The 16801-nt window shown below is 48.9% G+C and overlaps 1 protein-coding gene across 5 annotated transcripts in view; it reads right to left on the bottom strand.

Annotated features, from left to right (window-relative positions):
- Positions 1 to 265: 265 nt before the first annotated feature.
- Positions 266 to 16801, bottom strand: part of LOC144827727 (UAP56-interacting factor-like) — a 523921-nt gene continuing 507385 nt past the window's right edge. For all 5 annotated transcript variants that reach the window (XM_078685931.1, XM_078685929.1, XM_078685932.1 and 2 more), the window contains one exon: positions 266 to 754. In XM_078685931.1, coding sequence (XP_078542057.1) covers positions 659 to 754 — 96 coding nt within the window. In that variant the 3' untranslated portion in view covers positions 266 to 658. The remainder of the gene's footprint in view (positions 755 to 16801) is intronic.

The following is a 16801-nucleotide window of genomic DNA, read 5'->3' as shown; positions in this document are numbered from 1 at the left end:
ATGACAAAAACATTTTTAAATAAGAAAGGAAACACCAGAGCAACACTAAAAACAGTGGGAAACGATCTTGCAAATGCAACGTTTATTCGGCTATGTGTATTAACACTATTGTAAAATACGGTGTTTATCACTAACAAAATTATGACTGTATATGTCTGTGTTAGTCATAATTCAATCCTTCTTTGTCCTGTAAGTTTATTGTTAACCAGTTCACAACTGAGAATCTGTTTTATGATTTTGTACAACACAATATTTGGAAAAATAATTCAACCAAATATAACTTGTTTTTATTTAAAATTAGAGCTTCAGTATCGCCATTTCTCAGTATTTAAATCAATGTGTTTACATGCTGGTACCCAGAAAGGCACATCTGAGGTACCCATCACTGTTTGGCTATCTGTTGGATTTCTAAAATAATGTAATTCTGTTCAAGAAATTCAAAAAACACACATAGGCTATAACTTTTCTTCACATTATAAACGTTCCTTACAACTGAACTTCGAAAAATAAATCATATTTCACTCAAACCATTAATGTATACAGATTTCAATCAGAGCAGCTACACTGCAAATTAAACTGTGATATTTTCTAGAATGCAAACAAAAAATGTACAATTAGATATATATGTTTATAATTTAGTTTATTATGAACTTTATCCTTATACAAGAGTAACTGTTCGCCCATGGGTTGTCATGGTCGTAAACGGTCTTCTGGTCTTCAGGGTTGAAAATCGTTCATGAAGTGTATAGTTCGTCTGCAGAAAATGTAATGTAAATTGTTGTTACAGCAACATAAATGACCATTTATGGATTTCAGAATATAACAGTGTTACCAAAAGTACCTTGACTCTGCATAGGTTGAAATGGTGTAATTGAGAAAATGTCCAATTAAATAAACAATATAACAAAACAAACGAAGGAACACCTTTTCGGCATTGTTCGCCTTCATATCATATTCATGTAATGGCAGTGAAAATAAATGTCGCCCAATAACTAATGTTATATGAAGCTACTGCACTAGTAAACACATTCACACATTACTACAGTGCATAACCGCAAATAGAAAAATCCATGTAGGGGAATTACTGCCCTGCTCCCATCCATGGTGCTGCCAGAGAAAGACAAACACCTTAAATTATCTAGTTATCTAACACACTTTAATACTACTACAACAATGTTGTGTGTGTGCCCCTCTAAATCCAAGCTCAGCCAGCTGGATAAATAAACAAAATGATGGCAGCTGCATGGAGGGCAAGCTCTTTTTTTGTGGAAGCACAACTTCTGACCCTATCGAACAAGTTACTTACCTTCGGTAACGATATATCTGTAAGAAACAGTAGTTAGTATTAGATTCCTTACCGTAGAATATCCCCAGGCGTCAGTCTGGATCCGGAAACTTTTGCGTAGCAGTACCCCTGCGCGTCGGTAGGCGTCGTCTGCAGGCGTCCCCTGCGGCTCCGCGTCATCGGCGTTGTGCGCCGTGATGACGCCGCCTCCGCGCGCTGACGTCAGTTCTTTGCACACAGCTTTTCCACGCCAGAACACGCAGAGCCATGTGAGAACTAACACTGGTGCCATATGAAACTAGGGCCCTGAAAGGGATGTCCTTAACCCTAGGTATCAGTTCGCAGAACGGGGAGGACGGGTGGGGCGGTAAGGAATCTAATACTAACTACTGTTTCTTACAGATATATCGTTACCGAAGGTAAGTAACTTGTTCATCTGAAAGAAACAGGTTAGTATTAGATTCCTTACCTTAGAATAGATACCCCAGCAATACCAACCCCGGTGGTGGGTCTGCGAACCAATACAACCCTACACCAGAAAATCCTGGAGGACCGAACGGCCAAAGAAGCTGTCCCTCCGGACTTGACTGTCCAGGCAGTAATGCCTCGCAAAGGTGTGCAGCGAGGCCCATGTAGCCGCCTGGCAAATGTCCTGCAAAGGGACTCCCCGGCCCAGGGTAGTAGTAGCCGCCGTGGCCCGAGTGGAATGGGCCCTCAGCCCAACAGGAGGCTCCTTCCGAGCCAAAGAGTAGCATGCTTTGATGCACAGGACGACCCACCGAGAGATGGTTCGTTTCTGTACCGCCCTTCCCTTCTTCTCACCCACGTAGCCAACAAACAGTTGGTCATCCACCCGGAACTGGCGTGTGCGATCCATATAAAATGAAAGCGCACGTTTTGGGTCCAGACGATGGAGCCGCTCTTCATCCTTTGAAGGATGCGGAGGCGGGAAGAAGGAGGGTAAGGTGATGGACTGCCCGATGTGAAAAGCAGAAACTACTTTGGGCAGGAAAGAACGCCTAGTCCTAAGAACCACCTTGTCAGGATGGACGGACAAGAAAGGAGGTTTAACAGAAAGAGCCTGGAGCTCACTCACTCTCCTGGCAGAGGTGATGGCAACCAGGAAGGCCGTCTTTAAAGTGAGAAGACGGAGAGGACAGGAATGAAGCGGCTCAAAGGGAGCACACATCAAGAATGTCAGAACCAGGTTCAAGTCCCACTGAGGCATCACGAACGGAACAGGTGGATACATGTGCGTGATGCCTTTCAAGAATCTCAGTACAATAGGGGACTTGAATAAAGATGGCTGATCAGGTAGCCTTAAGAAGGCGGAAAGGGCAGAAAGGTAGCCCTTGATAGTGCCCAGAGCAGAGCCCTGCTGGGCAAGAGAAAAAAGGAAGAGGAGAACCTCGGAAAGAGGGGCAGAAAGGGGATCCACAGCCTTTGCTGTGCACCATGCCACAAATCATTTCCACCGGCAGGCGTATACCGACTTTGTGGAGGGACGCCTGGCTGCCAGAATCACATCACAGACTTCAGGAGGCAAGTCGAATGGCCTCAACTGTCGCCGCTCAATCTCCACGCATGGAGGTGGAGGCTGGACAGGTTCGGGTGGAGGACCGTCCCCTGCTGCTGCGACAGAAGGTCCTCCTGAAGGGGCAGGCGGATAGCTCGGGATACCAGTATCTTCGAGCCCAGTCCGGAGCCACAAGGATAACTTGGGCCCGGTCGCGCCTGATCTTCTTCAGCACTCTGGGCAGAAGTGGTATAGGCGGAAAGGCGTACAACAGACCGCAACTCCACTCGCGCCGAAAGGCGTCGTCGAGCGAGTGCCGTCTTGGAAACTCCAACGCGCAGAACTGATGACATTGCGCGTTCTCTTCTGTGGCGAATAGATCTAACCAAGGCTCTCCCCATTGCTGAAAGAGGCCGTTCGCCACGTCCGAGTTCAGACGCCATTCGTGATCCACCGAGCACCGACGGCTGAGTTCGTCCGCCCTGGCGTTCAGAGAACCCGCCAGGTGTTGAACCGTCAGAGTCACGCCCTGACGTTCCAGCCATTGCCAGAGGCGCAGAGCCTCCTGGCAAAGGGTCCACGACCCCACACCGCCCTGTTTGTTGCAGTACCACATGGCGGTGGTGTTGTCCGTGAACACCTGCACTACACTCCCGTTGACAAAGGGGAGGAATGCCTTCAGTGCTAGGCGAATCGCCCGCAGCTCCAACATGTTGATATGGAGCCGGGACTCCGCCGGAGACCAGATGCCTCTGATCTCCGCCTCTCCCAAGTGGCCTCCCCAGCCCTGGAGGGACGCGTCCGTCACAACTACGTGCTCCGGTTGGGGAAGGGAGAGGGATCTGCCCCTGACCCAATCGCCGTCCGTAATCCACCACTGCAACTGTCTCGCAGTGCCCTCCGAGATCAGGACATGGTCGGACAGGTTGCCCTGATGCTGGGCCCACTGAAACTTCAGGTCCCACTGCAGAGCCCGCATCCGCCACCTGGCGTGATGCACCAGAAGGATGCAGGAGGCCATCAGCCCCAGAAGCCGCAGCGTCAACCTGACCGAAACCCGGGACAACGGCTGAAAGATGGGAATCAGAGCCTGAATATCCCGGACCCGCCGTTCCGGAGGATAAACCCGAAACTGCGCCGAGTCGAGAACCGCTCCGATGAAAAGGAGCTTTTGAGAGGGACACAGGTGTGATTTCGGCACATTGATGGAAAACCCCAGCTCGTGCAGGAGGTCTGCCGTCATCTGAAGGTGGTGGACGACTGTCTGGGGCGAGCCCGCCTTCAACAACCAGTCGTCGAGGTAGGGGAAGACTGAAACCCCTAACCGGCGCAGATGAGCTGCGACCACCGCCATCACTTTCGTGAACACCCGTGGGGCGCTGGTAAGGCCGAATGGGAGCACGATAAACTGAAAGTGCTCGTGGCCTACCGTGAACCGCAGGTAACGCCGGTGGGCCGGCAGGACGGGGATGTGAAAATACGCATCCTGCAAGTCCAACGCTACCATCCAGTCTGTGGGTCTAGAGCAGCCAAGACCTGAGCCAAAGTCAACATCTTGAACTTCTCCTTCCGGAGGAAGCCGTTGACGTTCCGTAGGTCCAAGATAGGACGTAGGCCCCCTTTGTCCTTCTTGGGTACCAGAAAGTAGTGGGAGTAGCAACCACACCCTACTTCTGGCCCAGGAACGCGCTCGATGGCCCCCTTGGCCAAGAGGGCCGTAACTTCCTCCTGCAGAAGTGTCAAGTGGTCCCCCGACACACGGTGGTTCTGCGGTGGCATGGCTGGAGGAGTGGACTCGAAGGGGAGGGAGTAGCCCCTTCGGACGAGCTGCAGCACCCACCTGTCCGACGTAATCGTGCGCCAGCGGGAGTGGTGAAGGCGAACCCTGCCACCCACTGGCGTCACATGGGCCCGAAAGCTCGGACTAGGAAGATTTGGAGGCTGCTGCGGGGGGAGGTGTGGACTGACCTCGCCGCTGTCCCCTACCGCCACCCCAGCGGAATCCACGGCCGCCACCGCGCTGAGGAGCGTTCTGCGGTGCGTGGCTGGCAGCACGTGTGGGACCGCCCCTTCCGTGGCCACGAAAGGAGCGAAACGAACCAGTCTGCTGGCGCTGGGTCGAAAGACCCAAGGACTTGGCCGTGACCCTGGAGTCCTTGAAGCGCTCAAGCGTGTTGTCCGCTTTGTCACCGAACAGGCGACTGCCATCGAAAGGCATGTCCATGAGGGCATTCTGGACATCCGGCGAGAAGTTGGCGGATCTCAGCCAAGCATGGCGACGAATCGCCACCGTCGTGGACATAGCCCGTCCCAGCGAGTCGGTCGTGTCAAGACCACACCGTATGGAGTACCTCGCCGCGTCTCGGCCTTCAACCAAAGCCTGGCCGAGCTTGTCCCGTACCTCCTGCGGGCATTGCGGCAGGCACTCTGCGACCGTATCCCACAGAGAGTGGGTGTAGCGGCCCAAGAGGCATGCGGTATTGCAAGACCGCAGTCCTGCACTCAAAGACGAGAAGACCTTCTTGCCAAATTGGTCATATCGCTTAGATTCCCAATCGGGCGGTGCCGTCGGCAATGCGGACTGGGAAGTGGAGGCCTGGATCACCAGACTCTCCGGGGAGGGATGGGTGGAGAGGAAGGCAGGGTCGTCCGAACACGGACGGTGACGCCTGGCAACGTTTCGGTCAACAGGTGAACCGGAAGCGGGCCTGGACCAGGTGCCCAAAAGGACATCCGTCAGGGCGTCATTAAACGGCAGCAGAGGCTCCTGTGGGCATGACTGCGGTTTAAATACTTCGGTGAGGATGTTAGGCTTCACCTTAGCGACGGGGAGCTCAAGGTTCAAGGCCTTGGCAGCCCTCATCAGTACCACTGAATAGGCAGCCCCAGCCTCCGACGCCACCGTGGGAGGCGAGACAAACCCAGGGTTAGGCGACTCGTCCAGACCACTGGCCTCACCTAAGTCACCCACCCATTCCACGTCATACTGGCATGCACGTGACAAAGGGTCCTCAGACCCCTCCCAACCCTCTCCATAATCGTCCTCATCGCCATAGCTCGAGTCAACGAGATAGACTGGCTCCTCGGAGCCAAGGGGCCCCAACGGCGCCGGACTCGGCGTCGAACGACGCCGGTCCGACTCCGCGTCAGGAGTCAGAGAGGGAATGGGGGTGGCGCCGCGCGGCGCCGGAGCCCCGACGCCGGCCGGAACCGACGGCGGAGTCACGGCGCCACGCGGGGGCGGCACCACGGGTTGCCCCGATGGAATCGGCGCCGGAGAGGCCGGTTGACCAGTCGGCGACGACCCTGAAGGGCCCAGCGGCGCCGGGGCCGGAGCTGCCGGCGGCGTCGGGGCCGGAGCACCCGGCGGCGACGGGGCAGGTGCACCCGAGCCGCTCGGGCCCCCAGACGGGACCGACGGGCCCGCAGGCGCCGTAGGCCCCGCCGGAGGAGAGATCGCCCTCATAGCCATGAGGAACTCCTCAATCTCCTCGCGCGACGCGCCTTCCCCAGGGCGGTATGGGGCAGACGGCGACCCACGCGGGGCCACCCGAACCCCCGGCCGCATCACGCGGGAGTCGGGGGTACGATGACGACGCCCCGACTTCTTACGCTTACCTGAGGAACCGGAGGAATGGTGGCGACTCCCGGAGCGCTCATGGCGGCTCCGCGATCCGATCGTTCTCTCGACCGCTCCCTCGACCTCCGACCGGACCGGGACCGCTCTCGACGCGGGGCCGACACCCGGAGCTCGAGTAGCTTGCGGGACCGCTCCCGCCTAGCCTTACTCGTTAAGGCCCGGCAGTCGACGCAGGACTCCACGTCGTGGTCCGGGCCCAGACACCGGAGGCAGAGTCGATGGTGGTCGGTGACCGACATCAGGCGGTCGCAGTCGTCGCAACCCTTAAACCCGGGCATCCTACCGGCACCTAAAAGTAGATTTCAACAAAAAACTTGGTCAAAAGACCGGAGTACTGCTCTTCGGATCTGCGCTAACTGGCGCGGAAAAAAGAAGAACTGACGTCAGCGCGCGGAGGCGGCGTCTATATACTCCAGCGACGTCATCACGGCGCACGACGCCGACGACGCGGAGCCGCAGGGGACGCCTGCAGACGACGCCTACCGACGCGCAGGGGTACTGCTACGCAAAAGTTTCCGGATCCAGACTGACGCCTGGGGATATTCTAAGGTAAGGAATCTAATACTAACTACTGTTTCTTACAGATAGATTGTTACCGAAGGTAAGTAACTTGTTCGTTTCTTTCAGATAAAACATGTACCTGGCTCCCAACATGTAGATGGCGCCAAATCCCCTCTTCAGTGTTGGTCACACAATTGCCTGCTGACAGCAGAACTGTCAAGCCAGACCATAAATACACTCCTATTCTGATCCTCAGAGGAGGGAAGAGAAAGGGCAATTAAGTAATAGGAAGGAAGATAGAGCCCAATTCCCAAAGAAAAAATGTAAAAGTACGGGTGGAGGGGGGGCATACACATTTTTCTAACTTATAAAACAATTGTACCAGAATATATAAACTCACATCAGACACAGGTAAGTAGGCATACTAATGCACTTATTTTGCAACTTTTTTAAGGCTGCCTTATTTGTTCTGTGTGAATTTCACCCAGCGTACAATTATTGCGTGGAGAAAGCCCTTCCCCCACACCCAGTAGAAATCTTGGGGTAATCCTTTCCCTTTCCTATCCAGGAAGAGAGCTGGAGTAACTTTCTAACCATTTCCAAGATGGAAAATGTCTACTTTCAATTTACAAATGAAACCACAACCATTTCCCACCCCATGCATGGGATTTTATTCTGTTTATTTCTCCACAACTGCACTCCAGAAATCCACTTTAGTCAAACCATATAAGCCATTCAGGGATACTTTTGCGAATTACTTGTAGGCGCAAAGGGAAACATTTTCAGGCGTAAACATGTTTATGGCTAAAAACACCTTGGAGTATTGGGCACAGAGTATCCATCAAAATACATTTACCAAAGGTATTGATCCTTCTAATAGATACTGCTACATGAGATTCCTTATTTGACTCGAGCACTTGCTTTGAATATATTCCGCCAGGTGGGCAGGTCATGGGTCCATTTTTGTTTTAAATGGAGGAGGGGAGGGGGGGGGGGCAACGGCCACCCCTCCTAAGGCCCATTGAGCATCGGGGACCAACACCTCCAGGGGGCTATAGAAAGAATAATGGACGGGGGACCACACAAACCCCCCCAGGGACCACTTCTCTAGGGCTAAATAACACTTCATTGGGGAGGGGGGATCCGTGTATCCCCGGGGCCAAATTTTATAAAATGGGGGAAAACCCCCCAGGGCCAGCTCCTGCTATGTCCGAGTGTGCCCACCCCTTGGACATAAATGTTTTATCTGACTTGGTGGGAACTTTGACAGCTCAGGACATGTCAGAGCAAACACAAACTCAGCTCTTGTGAAACTGCACCCGCTTGCTGACCGCGCAGCAAGCGGGTACTAATACTCACATATAGTAGTTTAAAACATATTTACTTACTTATAAAGATAATATTGAGACAGTCATTCACTCACTAACACACCCATACACACACTCATCCACCCATACAGTCATGCACACATGCTGTCTTCAAAACACATACAAACACTGAGTTACTCATTCATGCATCTATGCGCTAAGTAATATTCCCCACCGAACCCTACAAACATTCATACTGATAGTTTAAAAAACAACGAATAACCCATATAGACACTCATGTAGCTACTCACCATCCCATGCAGCCACCTATACACAAAGTGAGACACTGATACAGATATCTAAATATTTAAAAATTACTCGGTAATACTTGAATTCACTAAGATACCCCTAATCAGTCCGTTAAACAATCAATTTTACAAAAAAAATCATCCCTTTAGACACTTATATACCCATTTATTCTTCCATCGACCTTGAGATGTACATATATAAAACATATTTAATTTTCCGAAAAACACACATTCACTGGATGTCATCAGTGATGTCATTTGAGATGGCATCAGTGATGTCATGAGTGATGTCACTGACCATGTCATGAGTGATGTAATATGTGACGCCATCAACAGTGCATTGCGGGCGCGCGAGTTATAGTTAGCTGAACTAACTATAACGGGGGAATTTCAATGGTTTTGTAGGAGAATTTTTCAGCTAACTATAACGTGTGAAACCTGTTTTGTTTCAGTGAATTTGCAAGGTTTTTTAAATGCTAATTTCTAACTATAAGGTGGCTGAAACCTATGGTTTTTTTCAGTGAATATATATATATATATATATATGACATTAGTAAATAAGGTGTGCCTTACTGAAACAGCAGTCATAACACTTCTTGCCCAACCACCAAATCTCCTTTCCATACTGAATCCAAACAGTAGTGTCTGGTATAAGTATGGGCATTCGACCAGGTCGCTGCTCTACAAAAGTCTGAAAGTGATACTCCAACGAATAAGGCTGGGAAAGTAGCCAAATTTCGTGTTGAGTGCGCAGTCACTTTCGAGGACAGTGGTCTTCCAGTTTTTTTGTGCCAAAAAGTAATAGCAGAAGATATCTAGCGGGATATACTGTTCCTTGTTAGAGTGTAGCCCGTTCAAGGAGGTGCAAAAGATATGAGCAGCTGATCAGATTTACGAAAGGGTTTTGTCTTATTGATTAGAACCTCAACTAGTGTCTTACATCTAGTGAGGGAAGAGTTCTCTCCACAGGTTCGGGCGGAGTGAATTTGGAACTTAAAGTATTAATTTAGATTTATCCTCAACAGTACTTTATCCTGTTTAAACTGAAGAAATGATTTAGAGACTGAATGCTTGAATCTTGCTTAACTTTCTGGCCGGTGTCAGGGCCAGCAAGAGCGTTGCCATCCAGGATACATATTTGATGTCCGCCTTATGTATAGGCTTACAAGGTGACCTCATGAGCTGAGCGAAGACTGTTTTCAACTGCCAGGAAACTTCTAGACTCCTTACCGGTAGAAACACCCTGAAAATGCCTTTTGTGAATTCCTTTACTACTCGAGAGGACCAAAGCGTTATTGCTCCAGGCTTTCTTCGAGATCTAGAAATTGCAGCCAAGTACATACTAATAGACGAGGGCGCCAATCCTGAACTTGCCAATTGAGGCAAATATGTTAATAACTGATCTGGTGAAGATTGAAAAGGATGCAGATTGTTGTCGATGCACCAGTGACAGGGTCTCTTCCGTTTTACAACATACGTTTTGTTTGTGGTAAAAGCTCTTGAATGTTGTAGAACGGATCTGCATTCTCGCGGAATATTTAGGCATGCCTGGTCATGAGGTGCCAAGTGAATAAACCGAAAGACTTTATGTGCGGGTGTACTGTATGTCCTTCGTTCATGGATATCAGATTGTGAATCGGTGGGAAGCGAATGTGCGGGGCACAGACCACCAAAAGATATGGTAACCAAAATTGTGTTGGCCATGCCGGAGTTATTTGAATCAGGTGGCATGGCTCGGACTTCATTTTGCGTAGTAATCGTGGGATGAGGGAGCGGTGGAAATGCATGAGCAAACATTTGTCCATCATAGTTGTAGAACATTCCCCCAGGACCCATTCTGAGGGAATCTGCTGGCAAACGTTTCGCATTTCTTGTTGTTCAGTGTTGTGAAAAGGTCCAGTTTTGGGTTACAACATCTTTTGAAGACTCAGGCCAGCTGTACCCTGATTTAATTCCCATTTGTGGTAACGGCTGTTGGACCTGCTTAGAGAATCTGCCCAAGTGTTGTGTATGCCTGGGACAGGTTCCACTTGAAGTGAGATGTTGTACTTCAGCAACCACTGCCAGAACTCCTGAGCCTCAGATGATTGTATTTGTGATTTTTTCCATCCTATCTTGGCCATGTAAAACATAATGGTAGTGGTGTCTGTTTTGGTCAAAAGAGGAGAACCGCAAATCCGGGGGATGAATGCATGCAATCCTAGAAATACCACCCTCAATTCCAGAAGGTTTATATGCCTTTGTCTCTTGGGCAGTCCATTGTTCATTAATTTCTATCTCCTGAATATGCGCCCACATCCATGAAGGGAAGCGTCCGTAGTCAAAATGTAACTGGGGCATTGGGCATTGAAGTTGAGACCTGGAGATATTTATTTATTTATTGTATTTTATAAAGTGCGCAGATACCCCAACGGGGTGTCCCGGCGCTGCTGTGCGATCTTAAGCTGAGTTAGATGATTGTTTGAAAGAGAGTTAGCAGAACAGGAAAGTTTTTAAGGCTTTCCGAAAGGGGAGTTCTTCCTGAATCATCCGGATGGAGATTGGTAGCTTGTTCCAGAGGGCAGAAGCACAAACTTGAAGTTTTTCCGGCAGAGCGGGGACACAAGTCAAGAGGCCACCAGATATTGGGATCCAATGTGGAAGGCTGGTGAAAGAATAGTACCTCAGTTTTCCCCGCGTTAAGACGGAGGAAATTATTGTCCATCCACTGGGCAATGGAGCGTAGGCAATTTTTTAATGGTTCAAAGGTGGATTCTGTGGTGCTATTGAACGAAAATAGAAGTTGAATATCATCTGCATAGGAAGTGGCCTTGATTCCAGTTTGAGCGATGATTTCAGCAAGGGGTGAAAAATAAACATTAAATAGGAGGTGACTCAGTGAGGAGCCCTGGGGAACTCCCCACCGAAGCGGACGACTGTCCGAGATGTAGGGGGGAGTGAATACTGCCTGTGTCCGGTTGGACAGAAAGGATGTAATCCATTTTAAGGCCGTACCCTGGATACCTTTAGATTGGAGGCGGTCAAGGAGGAGGGGGTGGGAGACGGTGTCGAATGCTGCCGACAAGTCGAGCAACACCAACACCGCTCTTGATCCCTCGTCCAACCTCCAGCGTACGGCATCGGCCATCTCGATTAGTGCTGACTCAGTGCTATACCCTGGTCTAAAACCATGCTGAGAGTCATGAAAGGCACAGTGTGTTTCTAAAAAAAACTGCCAGTTGTTGCTGTGCAAGTTTTTCGAGCACGTTGGCAATGCGCTGGAAGAAGGGAGATAGGCCTGTAGTTGGAGGACTCACTAGGGTCGGCATTAGCTTTTATATTTAGTTGCGTTTCCCACCATGACAGGGTTTCTTTCATTGTTGGGGCGACAACGATATCCTCGAACGAGCCGTGAGCCTGGATCCACTGGACATCCAGGTGTTCAAATATTAGTTTGGAATCAATGGAATGCACGAGGATAGCATCCCCAGCATGGATTTGTACATTCTTTCTGAAACAGACTTTCTTTTTTTTATTCGAGCTGCTAAATGCAAGATCTTGTGAATGCATTCTGTGGTAGGGTAAGCTTTCGCTATGTTGGTGTCCAGAACAGCCTCAAGAACACCAATTGACTTGGGATGATGGAGCTAACGACAAGCCCATTAAGCGTTTTTTGTGAAGTGCTATGTGGACCCCTTGACTAGCCAGTCATCCAGGTAGGGATAAACCTGATGCCCCTGCTGCCTTAAGAAGGCGGCCACTGGTGCCATGCACTTCATGAGCATGCTGGGCCCCCATCGGAGGCCAAAAGGCAGTATTTTGAACTGATAGTTGCACCCAGCCACCTCTGAACCGTAGGAACCGTTGATGTGGATAGTGATGTGAAAATAGGCATCCAAGATAGAGATATGTCAAAGTCTCCTTTGTTGTTCATCAACAGAATCTCTTGCAACAACAGCATCCGGAAGGGATGTTTCTTGATATACTTGTTCAAGCGTCTGAGGTCCATGATCTGTCTCAATTTGCCACACTAATTCTTTTTTTAGGAAAAAGTTGGAGTAGAAGCCCTTTCCACAGTGTTGCTGAGGAACTTCTTCTATTGCTCCCTTTAAGAGAAGAACTGAAATTTCCGGCTTCAATAGAGTTAGATGTTGATGTTTTCTTGTGACAAATGGGAGACCGGTAGGCTTTTGGACAAATTCTAAGGTGTGACCTTGATGAATCTCCCTCACCAACGAGTCCACTATCGCCAGAAACAACTTTCACAACGGGTGAAGGAGTAGCCACCTGGATGAGAGACAGCTGCCTCAAGCTCAACTTTGACAATACCTAAGTCCTCATTCTAAGACCCAACACCTCCACTTGGGAAGACTCCTGGTGGCCCGCCTAGCTAGAAACCCCTTCCCCCACGGACCATGCACGAAACCTTAGCTGAACATCATACTGGACTCTTTGCTCACCATGAAGCACCAGATCAACGCAGTCATCTCAGCATGCTTCCACACTCTTCACCCGCTTCAGAAGACATTCAGATGGACCCCCACTGAGGTCAGGGAGACGGTCACCCACGCACTCATCAGTAGCAGACTTGACTACGCAGGCGACACCCAGAAACTCCTCCGGAAACTTCAGAACGCCGCAACAAAGCTGGTTGTCAACATCCCCCACTGCAACCACATCTCCAAACACCTACGAGAACTCCACTGGCTCCCAGTCAACAAAAGAGTCACCTTCAAGCTCGTCACACATGCCTACAAAGCCATCCACCTCCTCTCATTCTACATATCCACCAGACACCTCCACTCTGCCCAACTGGTCCTAGCACCGTCCCTCGGTTCCATAAAACCAGGACCGGAGGAAAATCCTTCTCCTACCTCGCCGCCAAATCCTGGTACGTCATACCTCTCCACCTCAGGATATCCCCATCTCTGAAACAATTCAGGAAGGCTCTCAACACCTGGCTCTTGGAATGAACCGCATCACCCAGTCAGACCTGTAATCTCCCGCCCATTCCCCCAATGCCTTGAGACCCTCACAGGTGACTAGCTACACCTAACAATAACAAATACTGATTAACTGAATAATGTCAAACACCCATTTGTCCTTTCTTATATTGAGCAATTGATAACAGGCATACAGGTAGCGAGCATTTTGAGGCTTGTGTTGGTACGAGGCGACTGGTAGAACCGGAACGTCACTGACGTCTAGCGTTGTCCTGATATAGTCCTCTTGTTGGAGGACTTCGGTGAGCCGATTGCTTCATGTAAGGCATGTTAAAGGCTCGAACCTGTTGTTGCCCAGCATATTATGGTTGATAGCCTTGTTGTGGATATGGCTGGTACCAATATGATTGATAAGAGGGTCTTTGTTGGTATTAACCTATTCTTTGTCCTCCACGAAAAGATTGAGAATGCAGCTTCTGGAGTGTTCCAAGGGAATGTGCTGTTTCTGTAACAGCCTTTATCCCCTGAAGAGCGTCATCAACATGTTTTCAAAATAGTTTTTTGCCATCCAATGGCATAGCTCTTATTTTTTACTAAACCTCATGGCTGAAAGAGGTAGCCTTCAACCAGCCCCATCTGGGAAGGACTATTGCTCCTACCATTTGTTGGAAAGCAATGAAAGATATATCCATAGCTATGTCTGACCTCAGAAGCCGCTCTGGGACCTTCTTGAAGAATGCGTGTATCCACTGCCATCTTTTCCTCAGGTGCCAAGTGTGACCACATTCGATGGTCATAGCGGCCCAAGATGGCTAAGGCATTTGACGCTTTGGTGGAAGTAGCAGCCTTTGCTGCAAAACACTTGCCTAATACTATCCAGTCTTCTGCCATCCTTATTAGGAGGAGCTGAACAAGTGGACGAGGGGTTTCTGGGGCGCTGCTGCGCCGCCTGCATAACAAATGACTCTGGTCTTGGATGTCCAATTAAACATGCAGGAGAAGACTCGGGGGCTTTATATTTATTTTCCATTCTAGGAACCACAGCTGTGGCCGAAGCCAGATTCTTCATTCACTTGAGCTCCTCCTCCCAAATGTAGATCACTGTTGCAGGGATTCTGTGAAATCACAGAACTTTGCTTGGGACAATTGGACCTGAGACTGAGTTATCCTACCACCTTAGAAACCATGAGCCTGGGACAGACTAGCTATAGTGTCACTTGCCCTCCTACTCCCTCACAGAGGAACAAGTGAATTAACACCCCAGTACACAACCCTCTCGACCCTCTCAAGAATCGCGGTGACTGGACACACCATATCGCTCTCACACTCTTACTTGTCCACAATAAGATCTGACATGAGAAAAGCTTAAAATATTTCTTTGAACTATTGTGCTCTAGTATGTAGTATACGTGGCACAATAAGTAAGAAGATACGGTCAGCATAGTAAGTAATCCATAAATCATAAATGGAGCAGTCATGGTATTAGACAGGGTAAACTAAACCCACTCTCTTTCTACAGAAGCAAGGTGATTATATATCAGAAGATCTCTGGGTGTTTGCAGCCGACCCAGTACCTTAGCATTCACAGATAGAAGTTCTACATCTCCGGTGTACTCACGATCTCTTCTGTGTAAAATCTCTCTCCAAATGTGTATTTGCAGGTCTGTGCATATCTACATGACAAAAAGTGCGTGCCCAAACAGCTGCATTCATGTGTTTTGTCTAGGTGATAGAGCCTGACCAAAAAAGAACAAGGTCCATTGTTTGACCTTGTCAAAGGTGTTCAGAATAAATCCCAGGAAAAAACATAACGCAATAGCAAGTTCTGTGTGAAAGTACAGCATGGCACAAAGCAAAATACGGTTGTATAGTAACGTGCGGAAAGTAGAGAGCAGCCTGCAACGTGCTCATGCTAACATAAGGAAAACAACAATGGGCCTACACAGGAAATGACACCCTCCCCTAGGTCAGGATGGTAGCACCAAAGTGACGACAAAACTTCAAGAGAAAAGCAAAACGTTTGAGTGCCAGTGCAGTCATTGTAATGTCGAAGAGAGGTGTAGTGTAGTTCCTATTATCCCAATAGGCTCTGCGCATTGGAATAATACCTTCAATAGTATAGACCTAGGATAGAGGTTAACTAGGTCTTCTACTGACGATATTAGACTTAAAGTTCTTGGTTTTGCCAGCTAGCTCAGAGTTCACTAGAAACTTTCTCGAATAGGCAAGGAGGAGTTTAACCTCCCTGGATAGACAAGAAGGGATTTAGTTTCTGACAACCGCAGAACATGACAACTTTGCTCTCCCCTAATCAAGAGTGTATCTCTAGAGTCGTGTGAAAACAAAAGACAACTTATTTTACTCAGTCAGTTCAGTGCATTCTTAGTTTCACCAGATTGTAGAGAAAAGGAAGAGACGGGCGTGTTCAATAAAAGATGTTATTTATTGATCAGTCTCTTTTCTCGTACAAGAGAAATGAATCGATATTATTGCGATACTTATGGTTAAGTAAAGTGCATACAATAAAAGCAGGAGTATAAAATAATACTGCAGAAGCATTGATATGGTTTCTAAGCCATATGATATTTAAAACTGATAAAATAGATACATACATATATACATTTGACTAATCGTACTCAACTGGTGCTTCTAACCACGCCTACCCCAGTGTACCTGACCTAAGCCTAATACGTGGGCGGGAGTAGATAAGTAGCAGTTTAAGTTAAGTTTGTTTTGCCAAGTGACTAACTCAAGAATTCTCTGCAAGGGGTTATTCAGTTCTGTACCTGAGATCTAGAATGGTTGAGGGCTGGTATCTCTCGTCTCTGGTCTTGATATTCCAGCTGCCTGCGAGGGCTGCTTGGAAGCGCCGGAGCTCGATTTCTCGGCAGGAGAAAAGCAGCGTCTCGTTCTCAGCGCGTCAGGAAGGCGGGGCAGCGCCAGCGGGGTCCGCTCTGTGCTGGCCTCTTCGGCAAGTCTCGCTGCTCCGATCTCGTCACCACCGCGTGTGTTTGCTTAAGGCAATGTCGGTAATATTTATACCTGTAAGGTGCCGAGATTGACGTAAGGATGGATATAGATACGTCAATAAGGATGTCATACGGACTGGTCGTTAGCACATTCTTTACTGAAGTTCTCGGTGAAATCAAAACAATGGCCGCAGGGATTTTCCCAGGTTGTCATAGGATTGATTTGTTTTGAGAACTCCGTATGCCTTATCAGGGGCTGGAGGAATAGTGCTTGCCTAATTAGATGGCAAGCGTTATGACCTAATCAGATAACACGTTCCTGTGCCGTGGTGTGGCTTAATCAGATAACGTTT

The sequence above is a fragment of the Lissotriton helveticus genome, chromosome 4_1 (assembly GCF_964261635.1).
Source record: "Lissotriton helveticus chromosome 4_1, aLisHel1.1, whole genome shotgun sequence".
Taxonomy (NCBI): domain Eukaryota; kingdom Metazoa; phylum Chordata; class Amphibia; order Caudata; family Salamandridae; genus Lissotriton; species Lissotriton helveticus.
This window is presented reverse-complemented; position numbering and strand designations above follow the sequence as displayed.